Source organism: Calonectris borealis, chromosome 16 (genome assembly GCF_964195595.1).
Source record: "Calonectris borealis chromosome 16, bCalBor7.hap1.2, whole genome shotgun sequence".
Classification (NCBI taxonomy): Eukaryota; Metazoa; Chordata; class Aves; order Procellariiformes; family Procellariidae; genus Calonectris; species Calonectris borealis.
In genome coordinates, this window is record NC_134327.1 from 13,911,719 (window position 1) to 13,936,944 (window position 25,226).

General features: G+C 45.5%; 1 protein-coding gene across 7 annotated transcripts in view; it reads right to left on the bottom strand.

Annotated features, from left to right (window-relative positions):
• RNF216 (ring finger protein 216) overlaps window positions 1–25,226 on the bottom strand; it is an 82,929-nt gene that overhangs the window by 40,026 nt on the left and 17,677 nt on the right. For all 7 annotated transcript variants that reach the window (XM_075165361.1, XM_075165355.1, XM_075165354.1 and 4 more), the window contains 10 exons: window positions 23,672–24,529; window positions 21,813–21,889; window positions 18,015–18,117; window positions 16,950–17,114; window positions 15,835–15,949; window positions 15,410–15,549; window positions 14,360–14,410; window positions 13,203–13,340; window positions 12,050–12,198; window positions 11,510–11,588 (listed from right to left, as the gene is read on the bottom strand). In XM_075165361.1, coding sequence (XP_075021462.1) covers window positions 11,510–11,588; window positions 12,050–12,198; window positions 13,203–13,340; window positions 14,360–14,410; window positions 15,410–15,549; window positions 15,835–15,949; window positions 16,950–17,114; window positions 18,015–18,117; window positions 21,813–21,889; window positions 23,672–24,529 — 1,875 coding nt within the window. The remainder of the gene's footprint in view (window positions 1–11,509; window positions 11,589–12,049; window positions 12,199–13,202; window positions 13,341–14,359; window positions 14,411–15,409; window positions 15,550–15,834; window positions 15,950–16,949; window positions 17,115–18,014; window positions 18,118–21,812; window positions 21,890–23,671; window positions 24,530–25,226) is intronic.

Sequence of the window (25,226 nt, forward strand, 5' to 3'; positions counted from 1 at the left end):
TTCACCTCGTTCCCAGTGTCCAAGGTGTCGGCAGCTCACAGCTTTGCCAATTCCACCGCAAAGCTAAAACACTGACTTAAGAAAGCATTTTTATCTAATCCTCTTTCAACCAAAGAGATGAAAAATCAGTAGAAGAGGAAGAAGCTGGCACTGAATGAGACAACTCAAATTGTCCCTTTCCAGTTCCTTAATTCACATGTTAGGGGACAACCACAGCTGGGAATTTCAATCTCTGGAGCAATTAAAGAAAATTAAATTCAGGGAATGAGGCCTTATGCACTCAAAGCTTCATTAACCCTGTCGCCTTTTAATCAAATACGTGCACATGAAATTTTGGACCGAGAAAGCATTTGCCCTACTGACAATGCTCGGTTTAATGGCAAATCAGGACTTGCCTTTTAAAAAAAGAATACTGAGGTTGTAAACTCTAGACCTCTCCCACTCCACAATGGCTTTATTAAATACGTGGTAGAAATAAGTGCCTATCATCAGCTCTTGCTTAACGGGAATGTCTGCTCTCCCTCAAAAGCCCTAAGCTGCACTAGCAAAGCTCTGCTTTGGGCTCACTTCGAGGTAACAGACAGCCCCACCAACACCACGGATAAAATATGAGCCAGGATTTAAAAGCCCTACACTTCTTATGATCAGTTAGAGAAATAGAGAAATAAAGTTGGCTAGCTACAGCAGGATAATTTTTCAGCCCACGGAGAAGAGATTAGCGTAGCCAGCCTCTCTTTTAAATACTGTTCATCCTTACAAAAGGCTCAGGCAGGCGCCAAAGGCGGTGTGCGACTAGGACAGTTTAAAGGATAATCTTTGAAAGGGGATATTGTCAAGTCTGCCCAGCCTAAATATCCAGCTCGCTTTGTGCGAGTTACCATCTGACTTGCGAGGGAGTCATGCTGCTCATGTGCCGGCCTCCCGGCTTTGTCAAGAATATAAATGAAGCACGCTACTAGTTTATCTGGATGCACGACCGCCTAGCAGGGACTGAGCGCAAATTGCTTCGATGCTTCCCCATATTCATCCAAAAGCAGTGTCACCCAGCCGACGCACGCACAGGCGGTCACGCATACTGGGACCAGCAACACAGAGAGGGAAGAAACACGCAGTCCCTTCCCCTGTCTCCAAGAGACTTCTAAGGAATCTGCCGCCTCGAGCCAGCCATTTCACCCAGAGACGTGCTCTCGTCCCCTCATCACTAGCAAGCAAATTTATACCTCTGGGAGAGACTAGACTTCAGTTTGTCTTTTTAATTTTAAAGCATCTTTTTGGGAGACAGACTTCAGTCTTTTGCCAGCACACACTGATCAATTTTGTATTTGTTTTCTTGCTGACCTACGTATTTTAGCTGGTTTAACTATTTCAAAGAAGACAGCATGCGTTTAAAGAGATTACTTTCTCTAACTATCACTGTAAGAGTTGATACATTTTACAGTAAATGACACTTCCCTTTTCACATGTGCCCTTCTCTCAAGGAGCAAGCTAACGGGACAGCGCAACTGTTCTCAAGGCCTCCCAGGGATGCCAGATTCCCAAGCGGATGCTCTGCCCAATTGAGTGAAGAGGCACAGCTCCATTAACCAGAAACAGGCAATTCCTTATGCTTACAGCAGCCCAGTATTCACAAGTTAATGGCTGCATCCCCCAAATAATGTTCTTGTTCTGATTTCATAGCAGCCATATTCTCTCACATGGAGCACAGAGAGCTGTTTGCTGCTGTAGGATGCCCTTGGTACTACCAAGGACGATCCGAACGCATCGAGTGTGACAGCCTCTCACTGAATGCAAAAATAAACGCAGCCACTTACAATTCCTCAGCCTTTCACACCAACAAGGGAAGGGGCTTCCTACTACAGCGCCAGCAACGAAGAGCACATGAATTTTGTGATGCTTGAAGTGCTATCAGGCAGAATACAACATATCACTCCACTCCTCTGCTCCTGGAAATTACAGGTCCATTAACCTTTTTGTGTGTGCGAGACCGTCTTCCCACTTGCACACAGCAAACAAGCAAGGAGGATGCGCGTGGTGAACGTGCACAGGTATGCCACCGGGCGAAGGAGCCGATTCCAGTGCAAACCCGCTCGTACAAAGAGTTCTGCTCCCCAGTTCTGAAGCTATCATTTTACGATGACAACACTTCCTGACCCGGTTTCTATCTTGCTCCTCATTCCTCTGCTACAAGTAGTAATTAGTAATGTCAGTGTGCTGGCTGGATTGCTACAGTCCTATTAATAATGCAAGAGTAGTAAGAGACCGAGAGCAGAAGGAAAGAGGCTTGAAGGTTAAAAGCAGTAAGAGAATGCATTTTGGGGGGCACTGGAAGGGGAGGGAGAAGGAAGAGAAGAAATGCTGGCCTACGGAGATTATAAACCATATACTTCAAAACACATTATTCCTTTCAGGTGGAAGTGGTGGGTGAGTCAGTCATGGCTAATTAGAAGATAATATGCAAATAAGAATGACACACAGAGGTGATTTTTACTAAATGAGAAGAAAACTTCTGTTTCACCTTCCCTTTCCCCCCCTAAACTTGCTGCCTCACCACTTCACGTTCCCATTTCTCTCTTACTCATGTTTCAGAGGTCAACGGTAACCTGGCATCCAACACATGACTCACACTGAAGTTTCATCTCTCCAGAGGAACTTCAGCAGATGCCAGCCCATACCTGCCCATCTACAGCCAAACCTTTAACGCCAGTAATCGAGCTGCTCCTGGTGTACCTTAACCTGAGGCTCTGCTGAAGCTGTTTATGACAGATACTCTGAACCTAAAATAGTGCTGAATTTGAGTAGGTAACCCAGCATCTCCCTGTGCTTCCAAGGCCAGGGAGTCTTCCCCAACACAGACAGCAGCTCCCTCAACAGCAATAGCTTCACCACCACCTAAGGCACACAAGCCTCCTGATAGCACTGAATAAAGCTGCTGGAGCTGCACCCTCGACTGCATCACTTTGAAACTTCCCCCCTGCTCCTTTTCCTTCCTCTAAGCACAGAAATAAAAGAAAAAAGGAGCCTACAGGTTTGGTGTTCATTCCTCAGCTGTTCCTGTTGCTAAATGAAAACTCACATTGACAGTGGAAGGGCTAAACTGTCTCCTGCACGCCAGGAAGGCACCTTGTTTGGGGCTGACTCCGGTCCAACACCAAAAAGCAGGCATCTTCTAAAGGGGTTGGTGGTCCCTGGTTTTCTTGAGGATTTGCAAGACACATGAGCTAACTTTTAAAGGTCATTTAGCAGAGCTGACCAGCCACACTATTGGTCTCCCAGTGTTTGGCATTTACAGCTTCCTACATGGTACCAGGCCTCATTAGTGGCGATGTATGAAACAAAACAAAGTATATGCTCTTTCCATTAGCTGAAATCACACGTCTCTCCCCCTTGCAGTATATATTCCAATATATCAGCTTATCAATATTATTATTTAACTGCAGCATAGCTCCCTTTGTCACTTAAGAGAACTATTGCAAAGTCCTCTAGCACTAAGGGCTCAGATGACCACCCAGAAGGGATAAAAAGCCAGCAGGCTCATTGAGATGAGCTCACGAAAGAGTGGCAAAGGAGGGGAAAAAAACTGGAAAGATCAGCTTCAGAACTGCATTGCTTTTTCAAAGAGACCTTTCAAGTATCACTTCCTCTGCAGAGAAGAAGTGAGAGGAGCTGGAGGTTCTCCGATACAAACAGCTTCCCCTCCACGACAATGATATAAAAGGATGGGTGTTTTTAAAAAGAAAAAAAAAAAAGAAAAAAGGAAAGCAGGCCAGCCCTGAGCATACTGTGACCAAATTAGGAAACAAACTCTACTGACAGCCTCCAAAATGGACATCATCTGCAGCAGCCTTGTATTAGCTCAGGAAGTCTGATGACTGTGTCATCTGCTGAAATCTGTTTATGTGCAAAGAGAAAGGAGAAGCAAAACACCTCCTTGCACTACACACGCCGGGTTAGGCCATCTCAGTGCTCTGGCCCAAAGGAGACAGTCATCAGCTGCCCTGACACAATACTACTCAAAACCTCCGCTGCTGACTCAGGCCCCTCCAACGATAACTCTGCCCTGGAAGCACTAAGGTACAGCAAGAGAAGGTGTATGCAGAGAGTCGGGGGGTTTTGAGGGCATTTTTTTAAGTGGTTAGCTGTGGCAGATGAAGCTGAGGTTAGAGATCGTGATTACTACGACAGGAATGTGAGGGGGAGGAAAGAGAGGGAAGATGTAGCTTCTTGACTAAGGTCAGAACAATGTTTTTAATTTGGCTTGGGAACAGCCTTTTTCCATCCTCTCCAACCTCTATTTCCACTGCAGCAGCGAAACGATAACCCTGCTCCAATGCTCTGCAAATACAAGTAGCACCAGGCAGAGTTTTAACCTTAAACTCACATCTTCTGCCGTGAAGGGTACCTGTACTGAGCTCCCACAGCAGTCCCAGGGCAGCCCGGTGGCATCGCTACCTGTTGTGAGGACAGACAAGTGACAGAGGCTAAGCTACTTCACTGTTTAAAAATCAAACAAATGGAGCGATCTGAGCACACTGGTCCATACAGAGCTTTAGGGCGTCTCCCTGATGTTAAGGCAATCACATTACATTACTCCCTCTCTTGTTCCCTGCATGAAATGGAAGAACACCACTCCTCCCTTTCTTTTTCAAAGGGACCTAGGAGGAAAAAAGCAAAACTTACAGCTCATCTCAGCCTGCAGCAGGTCTCGGTCTCTGCTCAACCCTTAGCACTACAGATTTCAGGCTCCTTCCAGTGCCAGCAGTTTGGCTACGGGACCACTCCGGCGACTTGCCACGTTCAAGGCAGCCAAGGACCTTTCACACCCCAGCACCACCCACCCATGGTGCTCTTATCCAACCCCTCCTGGAGTCCATCAGCTTATCTCCAATGAAGACATTGTCATCACAGGTCTGCACCGACCACCGCAGGTTTGCAGCTGGTTACAGTGGCTCCTTTGCCTAAATGGTTGCAGGCTGTGCCCAGAGAGAGAAGGCGAGACCAGACTGCTGAGGCTGAAGTTTCCATCCCCACATGAAGTTGCGTTCAGCTTATTACCTCTGGACCTTTCCTCGGCAAAGGACAAAGATACGAAGGGAAGATAGCACTGCTACCTCTTATGGACCTGACAAAGAGGTATTCACTGGTCAGTAAACAGTGGGAGAATTGCCTTTTCCCTGAATGGATATTGCTATATAAGGCAGAAAGCAAGCTTTGTTGCTTGAAATTGCACTGACTTACATGGTCTATTTTTAAAGAGACTACTTTGAGTTCTTGCTTTCAGCAGCATTTCCCCCCCTGCCTCTAAAAGACAGATACCCCATTTACACTGACCTCTTTCCTCAGGTCCATTTCCAGGCTGGGCTTCGCCCTCTCCTCCTCTGTCAGACTCATTTATCAAGTGAAGCATTTCCACATACCACTGCATAAATACACTTGACCTTGTAAAAGTAGCAGCACCTGAGCTCCCACTGATGGAGTCTCTCCACCCCACCACAGCAATTAATCCAGCCCACTCCTACCCTCTTTTCAGGTGAGGTATTCTCAGAGCTCCTACAGCCCCTTCCTACATCTCCCAAGGAAGGGTGGCAGGAATATAGACAAGGCAGGGAGCGATTCTGGGCTGATCATTGTGCCTCCTCTCTGGAAAGGGGCATTTAGGAGCAAGCTAGTGCTGGCACCACTCAATTCTTGTAGGTGCTCCTGGCCCAGACCAAGCATACACCAAAAAGCAAGCTTCGGGAGTTCCCCCAAGGGGGACAAATCACTCCTAGTTCCTGGCTTTCCTAGATGCTCCTTCTCAGCCAGGGAGCAAGCTGTGGGCATGCACTGTCCAGCTTCCAGGGAAGTGGAACAGGCTGCCCAGGGAAGTGGTTGAGTCACCATCCCTGGAAATATTTAAAAGACGTGTAGATGAGGCGCTTAGGGACATGGTTTGGTGGGCATGGTGGTGTTGGGTTGACGGTTGGACTCGATGATCTTAGAGGTCTTTTCCAACCTTAATGATTCTATGATTCTATGAAAGAGAGCCCCTGGCACGTGGCTTTCCCTTGTTCCCCTTGCAGCCCTCCCCAAAAGGTAAGTATCTTGTGCATAAAGCTGGGGATGAGAAGATCTCCTGACTCTCAGCACTCCCCAGGCAACGTTGACCCTACATGCCTCGATGGGACGGACCACGTGGTTTAGCATGCGCGCACTCTTCCTACATGGGACTGTACTTTTAAGGCTTTGCTGTACCAGGAGCACTCTCCTGTTATCTATCTTCCTTTAGGACTTGGCAATAAAAGCTACTGGGGTGTTATCCGCTGCCTACAATCACCTCAACCCCACCTTCGGACTTGGTCCCTCCCTCCTGCCCATCCCTTTGAGGAGCGATAGGGAAATCGCCAGCGCTCCCGCTGCAGTACTGCTGGCGCTGCCGTCGATAGCATCGCTGCTCGCCCTGCCTGCAGCACAGAGCACCGCCGCTGCAGACGAGTTTCAATGTCCTTTTATGGAAGAAAAATGAAAATCGCCTGCCCAGCCGCGGAGTGCCTCAGAGCCGAGCCGAGATGACAGACGGAAACTTGCCATTTGTTGTGGTTTTGGCAGTAATAGAGTGGAGCGTGTTCCCATGCGCACCGCTCATTTAAAAAGGGTGCAGCGAAGGCACTGAGCTGGAAGAGAACAGAGAGCTCCAGCGCAGGAGGTTTCAGGGATGCAGCGCTGAGGAAGAAGATGGCAGAGTCATGAAAAGATGACAGACTGTTCTGCCAGCCCAGACAAGTGGGAGACAGGCCTCCAGACAAAAGTGTATGCAGGCACGAGCACTCCATTTCCAAACCCCCCAGTAAGACACGTAGCAAGGTCCTCCATACCGCATTTCCCTTTCTTCCTCATCCCAACAAATTCTGCTAAGCCGCATTCACACAGACGCAAGAGGATGGAAATTTAAACGAGGCAGTTGGTTCTTGAGGTCATTGCCACCAGAAAGAAATTACAGGGGTCTGCCATAACTGAGTGCCACCTTTGGCTCTGCTCTCCACTAAAGCTGTGGGGCTAAGCTCTAAGTAACAATCAAATCTAAATAAATAGGCTCAAGGAAAAGCATACAGAGAACAGCAATAAGAATGGCTGAACAGAGAATGAGACAGGGCCATGGGACCATCAAAATGTTTGCACTGCTGTCAGGAAGCTGAATGAGACAGCAGACTTCAACAGCTGGGAAAACATGTTGCAAAACAAGGAGAATTAAGTAATTCTCCATATGCACATCCTACTCTGAGGCATTTTGGACAAGCTCAATTTCTCCAACCAGAACAAATTCTTTTTTTTTCCATGTTGCACACGCACCCTGCCAGTGACAAATCTTGATACAGTTTAAGCCGAAAACCACAGTGCATCTGGAGCTGGGCAGGGCAGCTCCGGGCAGCAACGGGCCAGCCTCTAGCACAGAAGTAATGGGTATGTGTTGGTTGACACCCTTGGAAGGCTATGTCATCCTGAACACATCCCCTGCTGCTGGGTACTTGATTACACAAACATTTCCCCTTGCACCCTATAAAACACTTGTAACTGGATCATAGGTGGCTGGGGCTGCCTTGTTACCTACCTCTGAATCACACGCAGCTGCGTGCCCCATTACCGCACCAGGTACAGAGATCACAGGCATTGCAATATGCCCCTTAGCTCCTCCTGTAACTTTAAGTCTTGTTGATCATGCAACAATTTATTTCAGCAAGGCCACTCACATCAAAGTTGCTGCAAACCGTACAACGCGACTTATGCTTATTAACATAGGTTGTGGATGCAGCGTTAGCACCCTGCTAAGAGCAGCAGTGTTCAGACACAGCTTGCTAGGCAGAACTCTGTACAAGCTTAAACCTGTCTCGCTTCCAAGAGAAAATGAAGGTTAAAAGCAGCTGGGTGCATCTCTTCCTAACCAGCACCTTGAAATCAATCCTGAGACATTCTAGCAGCTTAAAAAGAAGTCCCCTAAAAATACCACATCTTAGTCCTGAAAATTAAAAGTACACACAAGGATTGCTGTGGCCAGAGAGCCTAACCCGAAGACGAAAAGGCAAAAGAGCAGAGATTTTATCCATCTGACGCAGGCACATCAATGCTCATTTTTCCAGCCTGACAGTTCAGACACCCAGCAGGCAAACCCACTCCTGAAACACGGCCTCGTTAACACAGGGCACTGAGGAGCCCTGAACGAGAGGGGCAGCTGCCCCGTCCGAGGGCAACGCAATTTTGCACCATGCAACCATACGCCATCACCTCTTCGCGTCCAGCCAGCACCGAGGCAGACAACAACTCCGTAAAATAAAGTAACAAAAATTTTAAGCTATGCAAAGGAGTTTTAAGGAAAAGTCTTGGAAATACAAGTCCCCGCAATGTGGCCTGGCTATGAAACGAGCGTTGAGGGTTTCGAGTTCTCCAGCACCGGAGGGACAGCGCAGTTCCGTGCATGCATTATTTCCATGGCAACGGCAGCTTTCACCTCCTCATCTCTTCGCTGGCTGAAAGCCCTGCAGTGCTTTGTGCTGAGACTGCAAAGAGGGGAGACATCTCCCCCACCCGCAACACGGCGCCGGGGATAGCAGCAAGCAGCCCGGGAACAAAAGCCTTGTCTTCACCAACAATATGGGGTCTCGGGAGGAGGGAGGCAGAGCAGAAAGGAAGGACTTCCTTTTCTGGTGGGAAACAGTACTTCCCCCAACGTGCAAAAGTGCACGCTCGCTTCCCGGTGCTGCACAAGTCAACAAGCAACATGTGCCTTTCCTAGTTTTACCAGAATTGCCGGCTTTGGTTTGCTCTGTCAGAGCAGAGGGAGGAGAGACATGCATCATTAGAGATGAGAAATTCAAGCGCAGGGATCCCTGCGCAGAATAAGATGGAGGTTGACCGAGCGGGCTGGCAAAAACTCCTGACACTGGGAAGCCTGGCTCCATGTGCGGTCAGCGACCCGTTCCAGAGCAAAACCTCAAGACTCAAAAAGGTCTGAGCAAAAGCTGCCTCTCCCCCAGCACCAGCTCATACTGCACACACACAGAACGCATCCATAGGGTGGCTTGGGCAACGTTTTCCTTTGGCTAATTAAGCTTTTCCTCCACCCTGCAGTTCGTGGTATTAAGATTCAAGCCCTGGCCACCTAACCAGGAGCCAAACTTCACGCCACACAGCTGGAGCCACAGTAGCCCTGGCAGATGGTGCAGGCTCATCTGCATGCTCTCCATGCAGCCGTTCAGTCACAGAAGGCGACCGGCAGCTCTGCCTGTTGCTGAGGTTACCATTAGCCACATTTTGGTCCCCACAAGGTGCGAATGACTGGAGCTACAGGTGAGGTGCATAAGCAGTGTCCTGGGTGTGCCTAGAGCTCTTATTATTGAGCCCAACAGACATATACAGCCAAAATGAAGGCTTCCAGCTGGTTCCCATCACTTACAATACATACATAGCTGCCCCAAACATGAATCAACCGCTCTGCAAGATTTAAAGGAAAGCCTGAGAGTATCAACATGAACTCTCAAAGCAGGACAAAGGATCCAGGTGATGGAGCACAGAAATACAACAGGACCACCATCTGGTCCTCCTCTCCCCACCCTCGAAGAGCCTTGAGGTTTCAGGAGAGGCACATTTTGACCTTTCCCTTTCCACACTTCCCCTCACTTAAGTTCAGCTGTGCAAGTGCAGTCCTTCCAACCAGAGAGGGACTCCTTCCAGGATCAGTCATCACCACCACAGAGCCTGCCAGAGGCACTGCTAGCAAAGCCAATGCATCCTCTCCAACCTCTGTAGAGTTCCCTAGATTAGCCCTTTCCTCCCTAAGGGCAACAGTTTCCTGCAAGCAAGAGCATTAACCGAAATTCTTCATTCTGGAGAGAGACAAGATAGCAGGAAGATGAAGAACCACTGCAGTTGCTGCTGTGAGACAACACCACATCCTGCTATCTGAATTCCTCACCCTCGACTTCAAATCCTAAAGTCGTTCAAGACTTCTAAGAAGAGCACAAAGCTACTCAGCAGATTTTCAGCTAATGAATCAACACAAGCTGTCCAGGAAACCAGAAATCCAGCCCACTGGAATGCTGCAACCCCAGGGAGGGGGGACAGGCAGTACGCTAGGAAGGAAATGAAACAGCAAACCAGAAGGAAAGGAATATTTCAGCACTGACCCCTCTTACCACAGTTACTGTGCCGCATTACACATTTTAGGAAAAAAAGCGACTTCAATTCATTTTGCACATTGAAGCGTTCATGTTCTTCAAGCCTGAATTTTATTCTGTGGTGCTGACATATGTACATTTTGAAAACAACTGTTTTTGAAAAAAAAAAAAAAAAATATTTAAACATGAATCAACATTGCCACCTAGTGACTAGCAAACCTCCTTGCTCATGACACTTGGATGATCCATCAGAATCACATTTCTTTCCCAAATGCTAGAGATGGATGTTAGCAAAACATATCTGGAGATTAGAGATCTAAAATGGAATTGTGCGTCTTTCATAAGCAGCTTTCCCCTGCCAGTAAGTTCAATTTTCACTACAGAATGCAAAGTTCACTGCTGGTAACTTCAATTTCTCCAGACAACAGAATTTGACTTCCTATTACTTTCTCAATACAGGCAAATGGTGGTATCACGTCAAAACAAGAACCCAAAGCTACAGCAGCCACAAGCATAAGGTTAATGCACTCAAGAGGAATTTCAGTGATTAGCAGAAATCTCTGCTGGGGGACAGGCAGTTCCCTGAATATCACACGAGAATTCACTGTTGTGGTCAAAGTTACACAAGACGCCTTGTAGCTTCAGTGCTAAACACTGATTGTACTGGCCTTGGCTCACTGGCACCAGATGTAAGCGGGGTTCTCCATACATTCAGGAGACTGGGAAACACACTTCTATGCTTCTATTTTTCCCCAGAACAGATGGTGCAGAAGCAGCAGCGGCAAGCTTTCCACACTCCGTCCCCCCATTGGGCCTGACGATTCTCCGGCCATGGCTGTTAGCAAACTTTGAGAGAAGCACAAAGATCTTCTGCCCTTTGAATGGACACATTTAAGTGAGCTCTTCAAACAAATTTTTTGTCACTTCAAACTGAATCTGTATTCAGGCGACAGCATGAAAGAAAAATGCAGATGCTAATTCTCTTAAGGATAGCACGTAAGGTTGTTTCAGCTCATTCTGCAGAAGTTTCACTAGATAAAAGATTACAATTTGGTTTTATGCCTTTTAAACACCCAGCTTCCCGTTCACCTACAATGCTTCTGTATATGCAAGACAGCAACCTAAGGCATCTAGAAGCTTTTTTAGCCAACATCTTCGAAGGAAAGAAAGCAATACTGTTGTCTCATCTGTCCAGCCACATAATTTTATAGAACATCAGTAGGATCCAGCAAATACTTTGACTGCTGCCCCATGCAGTCACATTAGATATTAATTCACCCGCTACTGGGAAGTGTGAGTTGTCCTCCCAGCTCTCCTGCCCAAGGCTCCAGAAGAGACCAAATGGCAAAGTATCCCCCAATTACCTTTCTGCAGCGGGGATTAGGGCAGCTGAACCGCTTCACATCGTTGTCCAATAGAGCTGGGAAGTTACAGAATGGACACCTGCAGCCCAAAATAAGATGCCATTAATGCAGAGTGCCAAACATATCTTTGCTGAAAGCGGATTTAGTCAAATAGCTATGTGGTAGTTAATAAGGCTGCCAACCAAACGCTTGCCGCCAGGATGTGCTGACTACTGCCTTTTTGCTCGTATTTCTTCGATCACTTCCCTGTTTGCAATCAAAATATTATATGCTCAGCACTGCTTTTGACCATGTTATTTAGAGGATCAGCACAGAGCTGGCAAGCAAGTCTTGGGGGAGACAAGTCTATTGAATTTTAATCTGCTCCTAGTCAAAGGCAGACTAACCTGAATAAAAATAGGCCTGGGAAGGCAGAAGCCTGAATTTATAACACAGCTCTTTGAAAGCTACCTATCTCATAGTCAGCACATATTTCGGGTTTCAGGGAACAATTTTTGACAACAGTAGAAATGCAGTCTGCATCCTCGGCTGGACACTTACCTGACAAGCTCATCTGCACAGGCAGCAGCCACCTCCTCCTCAGCTTTCCGCTCATAGTATTTACAGAGGATGTTCTCCGGAAGCACTTTCTCCAGCTCGCTGGTGGGGAATGAACACGTGCAACTGCCTTCCATGCAGCTGAGCTCTGACTAGGGTTGGGAGGAAAAAGCTCAGGTTCAGTATGATGCTAATGACAAACAAGACTCAGCACCCAGAATATTTCCAAATAAACCAGTGCAGAGCCTTGCTTAGAGAGAATAAAGCTTAAGTCAGCAGATGACTGCCAGAGAACGGGTTTGCTATGGAAAGAACAAGACTAGTTAAACAGATCAGGCCTCAAACAAACACTGGGCATGAAGCTGGGATCACAGTTCACTCGCTCCAAGTCCACTGTGACCACATAGGGGCCCGTTGTTACTGTACGGTCTCTGCTGAGAACTAGCACTCTGCTCACAACCTCCATGTTGTATTCTTGTCAATACGGTTATATAAAATACCGCTGCCAGTCTATATGTTTACACAAAATATAGATCCCAGAGTACAAAAGCATCCCACAATTTGATCATCATATCTCGAGGCAAAGGAGCATGCACACCTCAGAGCAGGTTAATGACTCGTTTATAGCTCAGCTAAGTACCAGGATAATTGCTAGCTAAGTTGGAGACTAAGACGGTTAGTAGTACCATAGAGCAACCAACCCCCAAATTAAGTTGGGATCACAGTGATATTATGAAGGACAAACACTCTTAGCTAGGAGGAGACTGGCCAAGTCAGAGATAAGAGAGTGTTCTCTGTGCAGATACCATTCGTTTATTAAGTAGAAAATAAAAACCAGATGAGTGCAAGTTATTACTGTTACTATGAATGCTGTAGAAAGTTTTCCTAGTAATCCAAGTTGCTAAGCCTAGAGCACAAAAGATGGAGGTTAGCAAAACTAAAATCCTATTCAGCAAAGATCCCATTGTGAAGTTGTTGGCTTCACTTGATGGTGAGACTGACTTGTTGGATTTGGATTTCAGGACACAATTCCATTCAGATATTTCCTGGAAAGTGCAGTTACATCCGATTTAAGCAACACCACCACCCAAACAGCAATGTGATCTCCCAATAGCAATTTACCCATTTTCCCCTCATCCAGTTAGGAAATTCTTACCTTCCCAGAACCAAAGACTGCCTCCTGAGCATATTTAATTAGGCACTCCTTGCAGAACAAGTGACCATCTGCACACTGAGTTAGCTCTTCGAATGCAAACTCCCCATAACAACAGCGGCACTCTATCATTTGACCATCCTGCAGCCATAAACAGAGGTATTAGCATCATCATCATCAAAACATCGACAGCTATAGCAACATAAAGGCACATACAACTGCAAGCCATAAACAATGCCAGTATTAGTTCTAAAAAAGACCAACAGATATACACCATTCCATCAGATATCGTATTTGGTGGTCAAAACTCACTAAGTACAACCAGAGACTCAGTTTTAAGTAACTTAATATTTACATGTCCTGCTTGACAGGTTCCAAAAAGCTACAGAACACTTTTTTTTTAATAATTCTTAGCTCACAGGCAGAGAAGCATCTTGGGTTTGGGAAGCTGCAATCGCAGGGAAGCAGCAGAGAGTACAGACCACTCCTATGGGGAAAACCAAGCTTCAGATCTGTTGCCCTCTAAAGGAATATTTACCCACCTGCCTGGAAAGACCTTGTCTCGGCCTCTTCACTGCAGGGGTGGAGAAGCTTGCCACTGTTAAAGAGTAAGCATGCCCACTTCTTCAAAGGTCCAACATCATCTCCAAAGTTTGAAGAGAAATGGGCATTGAGAACGAAAAGGTAATCCACAGCCGCTGAACTGATCTCTAACTTTTCTCTCTTTGTTTAAAGGGAAAGACCTGATTTTCAGGTTTTTAAAGAGTCCCTTCTGCAAATGAGGAAGGCCTTTCCACTGGCAGAGCTCCAACAGCAGCAAATCTGTTTTAAACAGCCATAATGGTGGTAGCAAGAGCAAGGCCGGTACTATTCTATTGCAATGTTTGTTCTGGCCAGTGAAGATACAAGCAGCAGCTGACTGAATTACTACAGATCATTACAAGCATCAATACTGTCTCGCTGGACTCAGCTCTTGTCTACCTTTTCTAAAAGCCAGCCAACACACAGTATGCAGGTTTTGCCAGCTCAGCAAAAGCAGCACAGTACAAATGCAGCTCCAGAAAAGCTCCACTCCAGAAGCCAAAAGAGCCTGAAGGAGTAAGTGCAGATCGGTGTTTATGCATAAGCTGAACTCAAGAGACCACATTCTAGATACTGACCTTCTGATACTGCTCCTCATTCATCTGCAGAGCAAGGAGAAAGTCTGCATGCTGTAAGAGAGACATAAGCATCTGTATTTACAGAATAGATAAAGCAATTTTCCAGCCTCTACACTCTTTTACATTATCTCAGGACTTACAAACCACCATAAAAGGCTCACTGTCTGCTTACAATATCACTCAGCCCATCCTTTCAATCCATTAAGCTATTTATGATTCAGCTAAAACAGATGGGAGAAGCAAAGGCAGCAAGAACAAAGAACCGAATTCTATATTATGGAGAGCTGCTGGCTCAGGTTTCCATGGGCAGAGATGATCTCACCCAATAGGCCCCTCCAGAGAAAGCCCCAAGGAACATTAGCTTTGTGTTTAAAAGGAGACACTATCCATCAGCCTAAGAGACAACGATCTTTAAGAAGCTACTTTAGAAAGGACTGTAGGTGCAGAGCTGTGAATTCAGTCTTCCCTCGGACTACGAGGGGAAGACAACACGCCAGCGAGTGTTGCAGGGTTCTGCTTCAAAACACATGGTCCTCAGCACAGGACAAGACGTTCTGGAGACACAGGACTGCCAACTTGTGGAAGGGCAGAGTGAGTGGACAGACTGCCTTGGGCCTGGTCATTATTCGCCACCAACACTGACCTGCAATTACAAGCCCTAAAGAAGCAGAGAAGCCTGCTAACAATTAGAGGAAATAATTAATTAGTAGAGCTTTTACTACCTTGTAGCAAAAAAAAAGGTCCAGAAGGGTGTTGTATCATGGACTATACATCAACATTAGCAGATATATGGAAGGTTTTCTGCAGCAAAAGTAGCAGCTGTATATTTAAGTAAATATGAAACTCTGTGCTTGGTTTTTTCCTCGAAAAACGAGTTACTTGGGAAGAGTCATACATGTTAACAGGTAGTAAAGGGACAAAAGTAGTTATTCCACATTTTGTTCAGTATTTGAATTTCTTTAAGAGGCAGATTTGCATGTTTAGGGCCAAGACCTCTACAGTAGTTGAAGCTGTTTGCACCACAAGACCAAAGCAGCTCCTCCCACTCACCTCTGCCATCTCTTTAACTTTCTGCTCATAGAATTCCTGCTCCAGTAGCACTGGTGGGAGAAGAGAGCGCTTGTCATAGGACCTCCAGTGCCGTCTCTTATTCTCCAGGAAGAACATGCGCTTCTCAATTTTCACATCTCCTAAAGCAGAGTTAAAGGTGCAATGAAAAGGAATGGAGCAGCCAGAACAAAGCTTAAATCCCTCTTCCTCCGTACGCCACCAGCTGCATAACTTCAGCATCTCAAACAGCACTGTGCCAAGCAGAGGTACTAATGAAGAATATCTCCAAAACAGATACCAAACAGTGACAGAAACATAGCTGTTTTGGGACCACATCCCTTTTCAACAACAGTATTTTCTGCTGCAAGCCAGTTCTGCTTACAATAACCATGCAGAGAGCACGATACATACGGCTTGGTATCTACCTTGCTCAAATTTGAAGTCTATATATGAATACTGATTCATTTCTTTCCTCCTTTTTCGTTTCCCACTGGTTTCGGGAGACAGCTCCTGCCATTTTTTGATGGCATCTGAAAAGGCCTAAAAAACAACATACAGACTTAAATCCTGTCTGTTCTCTGGAAGAAAGCAGAAGCACATACTTCAGACTGAAGTACGGTACAAACATGTGCATAAGTGATCCAAAACCGGAAAGCAAAACACCCCATATAGAGGCAAGTATACCTCTTTCCTTTGCTCACCTTGTTGCTTTATGTACTCGTAAAGCAATCATTCCATAAAAACAAAATAGTTGAATGATACTTCACAACACCTCAGCTATTAATTCTAATACAGCTGGTGTCCACTTTGATGCAACAGAGCTGGTTTAGCGGTTTTTTGTTGTTGGGTATGGTTTTTCATTTAAAAAAAAAATGAAGCTCAAATACTCAGTGCTCAATCAAGCAAGTGAAGAGACAAGGAATTTTTGTTTTAGTTAAGTTCTGGAATAGTAGAGAAAAAAGCTCAAGCAAGAGGAGCATATCAGAGGAGTAGATCCAAGTCAAAGGCTTGAAGCCACATTTACATTCAGTTTGTTGATACTTAAAACAAGTTTCTTCACAGCTCCATTACAGTGAAACTCTTTTAGGAAGAATATAGGGCTCATTCTACAAGTCATAATAAGAAGAAATAGGACAGTGAGACTAGGGCTTCTTTTCAATTACATGCAGTCAGTTTACTAATAGCAGCAGTTAGATGTTTTAAGATTTAGCTAAATGTCTAGGCTTTACTGGCAATTATACTGCACTTCAGCAGCGACGTACAGGAACACTCCTGTGTTTAATCCATCATCTACCATCAACTAGCTGGTGTTTCCCCAGTTCTCCTATTAGAGAAAAGTAAAAACTTCCTGCAGCATTCTGTCTGGCCAATAATTTTTTTAAGTCTCTACTAAGTGGATTAATACTCCTTAAAAGGAAGATTATGAAAAAACCCATAACCACACACTAACAGAAGGTACAGTACGGCAAAAGACATCGCACTGCTCTCCACAGACACGAGAGACAACCCTAGGAAAGAAAACAGAGTTGAACCGCAGAACCTTTCGCGTGATTGCATAGTGTCCCTTGAGTTCATGTAGTGCCCACTTAATGTCTTGGCTGCTCAGCATTTTGAAGTCTGCCATAAGGAGGTCAGCTGCCTGAATAAAGCACCGCTGATCAAGTGGGGCAAGTTTGGAAAAGTCGAAGTAGTCCACTTTAGGCACCTAAGGAGAAAATGTGAAAGATATAAAAAGGCTGCTATAAATACACACAAGAACATCCCAAACCACTCTTTCAGTGATCAGGACCTTCTGCAAGACCACCCAAAATTCAGGTTACAGGACACCCAAGTTCTGAGCACTTATCAGCACTAACATCAGCTGAGAGCACAGCGTACTGGTCTAGGCACTTGTGCGGGTAACCCGCCCCGAGCTGCACCACGCTGCAGCTCTGCTCCTAGCAGGACCCACGCCACGTAGTTTAAAGCCATTGCGTGTGGCTGCATGAGACAGCGAGGAGAGGATGCATTTAGGTTGCTATAAAGGGTGAACAACATTACTGGCTTGAGGTTGAGAGATGCTTTCAAGAGTAGAAAGAGGTATTCGACATTTCTCTCTCTCAGGACACATGCAGCTATTTCAACATACTCAAAGCAGCTCAGAGAGAAATTTTTGTCAAATGGACTTTAAAAAAAAAATAAAATCAAGAAACTGTCAGGAAATTCACAGTTAGGAGGCTGAAAGGCAATGCCTAAAGGCCACACAAGAGAGACCTGAGGGCCAAGTCTACCTCATGTGACAGAATGACCAAGGAATTCTTGTATCAGTTATCAAAAGGAACACTTCAGACAGGTGGCTGGCAGGCAGGCAGGGCAGAGGGTCTCGCTGAAGGCAAAAGAGCAGATATGGTGCAGCTACACAACAGCAAAACAGGAAAGTCTTGAAGTCATCTTGCAAGCAACTAACTATTGCTATTTAACACTTAAATGCACCCAGAGGCCTCCTATATGGAGGCTCAACCAGGCACTCTACAAATACAAACTAATAGAACCGGACGTCCCAAGATCTGCTCAGGCTGAACAGACTGATGGGAGGCATGCTGCAGATGAGGACACTATCACTTGCCTTTGTCTCATCTTGGCTGGCAAGCAGGCTGCTGCTGGGATTTAAAACCACTCTGCCTTCCTTCTTTGGGTAATCTGGATTTTCCAGAAGAAAGTTACAAAGTCTGAAAAGATAAATATAGTTACTTCAGGGTTTGGGAGCTCAGGTTCATTCCTTGCTTGTCCAATTTTTAGTATCTTATAATTAAGAGGCTGGGCAGGCAAGTCACAACCTGCCCTGGAAGAACCAAGGGAGGTCTCAGACTAGAGCAAACTGAAAGTAAATGACTAAGAATTAAGTAAAGAATGAACAGCTGCATGACTGCAGAAGAAAAAGCAAATAGATTCGTCTTTCAACAACTACATTTACATAAGAGAAGCTTGTACAGATGAGCTACTAACCAACCTGCATCTCTCCATGACAGAAGTGAACAACCAGGCTTACTTCCCCACTCACACCCATGGGTAAAACCACGCAAAGTGATGCCTCCTTTGAGCACCTGTCAAACCCTGCACGACTAAGAGTCAAGGTGTACTAACTTCCTGCTGCTCTGGAATTAACATTATGAAGACCATAGAAAGAACAGTCACAGCATTAGCAGCATTAATTGAAATCTGGCTGTCGCTAATACAAGCGCATCTATGGAAAAAGCATACGAACCCCTACAAAATCTGTGAAAGGTTGATGTCTTCCTCAACAGAAGTTTACAGATTCATATTTTAATTAAAGCCTCCAGTCTCTATCTACTTTAACATTAGAGCAGAGACAGAAACAAGTTTAAACTGTGTTTACACACAATATGTACTCTGAACATAGGTTTCATTGTAACAAAGCTTGAAATCACACCAGCATCGTCCCATTCACACTAGAAACTGGTCTAGTGAGAACAGCAGTTAGAAAATAATCACTAAAAATGGCTGGAAAAAAATGCATACTAGCCTGTAAATGCAGCATACTTGAGGTCCTATCACAAACAATCATAACTTTGTCAGGTAAATTTAGTTTAACTGAGTATTTCAGCTTAGAAAAGACTCTAGCAAGTCGTTTCAGAATACCCCATTGCTGGAGATCCACAAATACTTCAGAAGCCCTTTTGAAAGGGAAGCTTGCTGTAGGCTATCTGACTGAATCAGACTTTCACAGCTTATTCTCAACCATCGCTAACCAGCTGTGCTAGCTGGGTCAAGTAACATAAGCTGTTCCTCAGTTTCCCCAGCTGTAGAATAATATCCTTCTGAAAGGAGCTAGGACAAGCAATTAACATTTGTAAAACTTTGAATGAGAAGGTGCTAGGTTGCAGCAAAGACATAATTGCAACTAATTTACATTCCTAATGTCAGAAATCAGTCCCTAATTAAGAAATCTGAACTGGCTTGAAGCATTAACCCACTATCAAGGCATGATTACTTTAGCCCTGCTTTCACATTCAAAGCAGAGGCATTTCTTTTTGTTTAATCAGGTATTGACATATTGAGCCAGAAGCTTTTGACTGAGTGTGAATGCTTCTGCACACAAAAGCTGAATAGATGATACCCTGCTAAGAGGAGCTCCCACACCTTATCTTTCACATCAGTTGAAAGTTTTAAGATGATCGTTTTGGAAAACAACAAAATATCTTGGCACTGAGCATTTAATAGCTTCCAGCCCTCCCCCTCCCATACTTTTTGTAAAAGATAACTGTTTTAACCCAACAAAACAGAAGCTTCAAGGAGCTCAAATCACTGCAGCTCAAACGCAAGGGTTTCAGCTGGGGCAGTGAGAATACATTTGAACTATTCTGCATGTTGCCATTTCAATGCTCAGGATTTTCAGAGATGTTAACCTTCAATGTCTGACAATTAGTTAAGTGGGTCCCAGCACGCAATGCACGCACACTTGCAGCACTGTTCATTAATATCTGCACCACAGGACACAGAGCCAGTTAAAAGCCTCATTCCTGCCCAAACCCAGCCACCCTTATTTATTATATTTCAAGCCTGATTCAGCTTGACATACCATGGAGATCAAAGAGACCCTGCCAGTGAGGCTGACCAGTGCTTTGACCCATTTGTTCTCATACAAAAGATGCAGTGACAACTCAAAAGATAGTTTGGTTAAAGGAATAAAAATATGGAGACGAAATCTTTATCATCCAGTAAGTGGGTAACGCACCGCTGAGCAGACACTGTAGATGGCCTACAGGGAAGCCTGTAAGCACCTTTTCATCTCACTGGGTCTGTGGCACACAATAGGAGAGAAGAGATTTCGGGAGCAAAAAGGGAAGGAACACATTAAGACTGATAGAAGCCAATACTGGGATTTAATTCTATCAGGCTTCGCTAAATCCCTACAGGACACAATAACGAGTTTTTTCACACAATCTGTGAGAGGGTCCTGCAGCCAGATGCCTAACTTCAACGGCCTGATCGTCCGGAGGAATGGCCCTCCCCATCTTCTACACTCCCAACACAACCATCCAGGCCGAGGTGCACCAAGTACACGGTGCGGGCACCTGAAAGCTTCTCTCACGCTGACCACGCCACCGCTGCAGGGGAAGCACTTTCAAAAGACAAGAAAGAAGTTACAGTCTGATGACTTTCTAACCAAGAAGCCCTACTTTGGAGACATGACTTCGCAACACAGGCAAAGGCAGCAGAATAGGAAATCTGGGCCCAATGGATGGGATCATCCTTAGTTGCTTGCCAGTTAACTTATTTATGGTCCAATAACTAATTCTAAGCCTCACGCACTTGAACACTGCTTAATTAGTGCCCTAGCTAACTGGAAAGGGTATTGGATTCATACCACATAGAGTGAATACTCTGGCAACCACCACCTATTCTTCATTCTTGCATCACATAATAACTAGTTTCAACATGTTGGAGACAGCAGTGACAGCTGCAGAGAGAGAAAGAGAGGGGTCACCTAGCATCAGACACGAGTCACAAGTGATTTACTTCAAACCACTCTCCCCTCCGTGTTGCTGGTGCCAACACACGCAATCCTTTGCTCTTCAGCTGTGCAAGCTTCACCCAAAAGAATAGGGTGATGATGCAAGTTATCAATAAGGTTAATGACTTTTTTAAAACTTTTGATTCTAACATGACTCCCAGAGATATCAAGCATGATGAACACTAAGGTATTCTTGAACTGCTAACACAATTGGGAAAGAACAGTCCTCACACTGATTTTCCACTCCTTTTACTTCTCTTCTTGGCTCACATTTCTGCCCAGTTTGACCAAAATCAGTCCCTCAACAGATATCTAGAATCAATCCTACCAGCCCTTAAATGTGTTTCCTCTATTCTATCTGCAAAAAGTGACGTAAGAGAACTCAAACAGTACAACTGCTACTTGATTAAGTAAAGGGGATAAAAGCCAACATCACGACACTAAATAAGGGAGTCCAAAGCAGTGTCAGCTTTACCTGGAAAAAGCCAAAAGCCAGTGAAATGAAGAGGTAGGAAACTATTTTCTCCAACTCAAAACTCACCAACTTCGTACTATGTTTTATAGAAGTCATCTCAACACCTTAATCCTGACATCCACCCTTTTTAAGAACCCTATTAATAGTTAAGAGGAAATTATATGTAATATCTTTAAATAAGCAAATGATCTTAAAAGCAGAGAAGCTACAGCACAACATCAGAATTAGAGAGGATTTAAGAAAAGCTCTATTAGAAGGAAAAAAAATTTCTCTGCTCTTTGGCACTATCAGCGCAGTGCTGACTCCCAGCCTGGATGTGCTATAGAACAGCATCGTTAGCAGGTGGGGAAGTGGAAACGTGACTGCAGCCAGACTGTTGTATGATACACCCTGGCTCTTAGCTCTATACTTACACATTTAAGTCATAGCAGTTCTTGATGCTGATTAGCTCTTCAATATATTCCTTCTTCACATCTGGGAATCTTGCTTCCTGCAGTAGGAAAAGCTAAAGGTTACGTAGGTATTAGAGGAGCTGTGTAGCACAACCTAGCAACAGCACCAAAGACAGAGATTTATAGGTAATTATCTAGCATGCTCCTGAGACGAGGGTCAAAATGGATTTCAAGAGACCATTTATAACCATCCAGCCTGGATACTGCAAGCTGCTGGCTTTCCTTTGCTCCACAAGATGATTGCTAACAGCACTTTCTCACAAGAACAGTATGGATAGTGATGCGAATGGCCATGAGCAGCTGGTGTAATGAGTGATTCAGGCTGGATGGAAAGAAAAGAGGCACGTAGGTATGATCTACAACACAAGAAAAGCTAATATTTACCTTCAGACAGAAGATTAAGGAGTTCCAGATTGTGTGCTGAAATACAACATTCCAAAGCAAAAGGAAAAAACCCAACAATACGTATACCCACCCAAAGCACCCAGACACACTAGGAATGAGATCAGAGCAGACAACAAACCTCTCCTGGCATTTCTGTGAAAGCTCTCCCAGCATTAGCCACGTAGCAAAGAGCACCCCTTGCTGCTCTCTCTCGTTGAGTTTCTGTACAGGTATTGCAATCGATTGCACCACATGATATTTTGCTTTGCAAGACTGGACTAGTCAGGGTTCTCAAGAAACCCTGACAATGCAAGAGTATCTACTTGCCCATCTCAAAGCAAGTCACTGATCGGCAAGGTCTCACTTGGAAAGAACTGTATTTTGTTGGACTGCTACTTAAAGAATATTTTTCTCAACCCCTCAACAATCAGATATGGGATGTGGAGGGAAGACTTGGAGGGGATGGGGTTGGTGCTGTAAGATACAGATGCAGTAAAATATGCTTATTTGCAGAAAAGTATTCCATAAGGCATCAAGAGAGACCCTTCCTCCCTAGCAATCAAGGGGAGGAGTGTGCACTGGAGACATGCGAAGCATCACCACATTTGTTTTGTTTTTTACATATACACCATGTTGCCCAAGCTGCTGAACATACCAAAGGTTAAGGAGTACCCTTCTGGGTGGTTCAGTTCTTGTAGCTAGAGCCCCTCATGCTAAGCTTCACACGCAGAGTCAGAAAGGAGCGTGCAGAGTTAACATTAGGCGAGTCCTCACGCTGCTTATCCAGTAATTCCTCAGTGCTACTGCTTGGAAATCCACACTGCAAGGGCAACTCTTGACCGCTATGGCGGCCTTTACACGGCCATGGACCAAAGTACTCTAGAAAAGCCAGCTGAAAGCAGCCATGCCTCTCAGCCATGTGTTTCTAAGCCTTCTCTACCCCACCCCTCTATCCCTCTACCAGTGTTTAGTGTCTCAGTTTTGCCCGTTTAGCTCTACATCCATCGCTAAAGCAGCTCCACAGAGTTGGGTTAGGAATCAGCCAGACGAAAACAAACAAGCAGAACTCAGAGTGCAGTAGCCTTTAAGGGAACAGACCCATATTATTCTACCCCACTGTGCCCTTGAGACCCTGCAATCAGTTCTGTTAAATCTCCCTGGCCAATAGCCCACCTCGAAGCAAACAGTGCCCTCAAGATTCGCGTCCTCTCACCACTTCTGCCATAGTGCTGGGGTTAGTCTTTCAAACCAAAGTTCTCCAAGACAGTTCATTGCATGCTCCTCACCTGGTGCATAGCTGACTCTCAGCCAAAATGAAGAGGATTTGCAGCTGAAGTCAGGGCTGTGCTTTGAGCATGTGAAGCACTACACACCTCGAAAAACCTGTCTGAAAATAACATGCACATTGAAGGCGAACAAGCCCTGGGAATACTTACCGTCTCTCTGATGAGCAGCGCAGTGAGGTCTTGGTCCTGCCCAGCAGCTCCTTGTTCTGGCACATTACTAGAGCCAAGTTCGTGAGAGCCCTGTGCAGGGTATGCTGGGCCTGGCTGTTCGTTGTCTATCACTGCCTGCTGACCCGTTTCTTCTGGTGGATGCGCCGGCTGGGGCGAAGCGGGACCTGGAATCCCATCCTGCTGAGGTTCAGGTCGGGGAAAGGCTGGCCCAGGAGCCTCCTCTCCGTATGCCCTCAAAGACCCTGGGTCTGCTTCAGGCTGCCCTTGCTGAGGAGCACAACCATTTACTACAGCATGAGGCTCGCCTTCCAATGGCTGGAAGTATGGGTGATCCAGCTGGCTGTTCTCGTGGATCTCCTGGCCTGTGGTAGTTGCAGCACCTGTTCCTCCGAGGTTTTGCTCTGGCTCCAAGTCCTCTCCTTGCCATCCTTGGGCTTCCACCTTTTCTTCCTGTTGTGGTGGGAGGGCTGCATTCTCCAGACTAATGATTTCTCTGTTAACAACAGGCTGTGGACTCGTCTTTATTGCTGGAAGCAAACTTGGGCCAGCCTCCTGGTTACTTGTAAGTTCAAACCTGGGGCCATTAAGCTCAGATGGTCCAGGCTGCTGCAAGGCAAAGTTCATATTCTCATCCCTGCTTGGTCCAGCACTGCTCTCCACGATGTGATTATACCGGTCTCCCTGGCACAGCAGAGTTAAGTTCTCATCTTGCAGATATATACTCCTCAAGGGCTCAACAGCACTTTTAGATCCTCCTTCTCCCACAGTGTTTGCACCCTGCCATTGAGCAGCAGGTCTGATGACATTGGGACGCAGAAGCTGCTGATGCTTTGGGGTCTAAAAAGAAGACAGACAAGAATAAGTAGGAGTTCTTGTCTGCATGTCAGAATCCTTGCTCCAGATGATCTTTTGCATCTAATCAAATTTCTGATGGGAAACAGATGAAAAGTCTGTTTAGCAAGGTGCTTAATAAGGCATAAAACTGCAACCCGCATATCTTTGTTTCACTGAACTCCATCCTCAGTCTGTCCCCAGGTGCTAAGAGAACATTTGGCAGAACTGGGGATGCACAGGCCTTTCAGACTGGAATAATTTCCTGAGCTCACCTCAGTCCCCACTTCCCTCCCAGTAAATAGTCTGGGAAGGAGGAACTAACTGATAGCATATTTGCATTCTCACCAATTTATTTAAACCGGCAGGAACCAAAGCTCAAAACATTAATCTCTGGCCTTGTTCTTGCCTCTGGCAGACAGACTGCTGTATGCCAACAGAGCCTGAACATTCTCTGCTCCTGTTTTCAACTAAGAAACAGAAAGGTCAGCTTCACAACCAATTTTCTCAATGCCTCTGGTTACTTAAAGAGAAAAGTGGAATATATTCTTCATATAGCTTAGATATGAAATTAGACACTTAAAATGAGTTATGCTAAAGCCTTTGGCCCTCCTCTCTGTGACTGCCTGTGCCAGTGGAAAGGGATTTATCAGGTGGTCTGGCTTTGTAAAACTGCAAAAATGTAAGTGCCCGCAACAGCCCA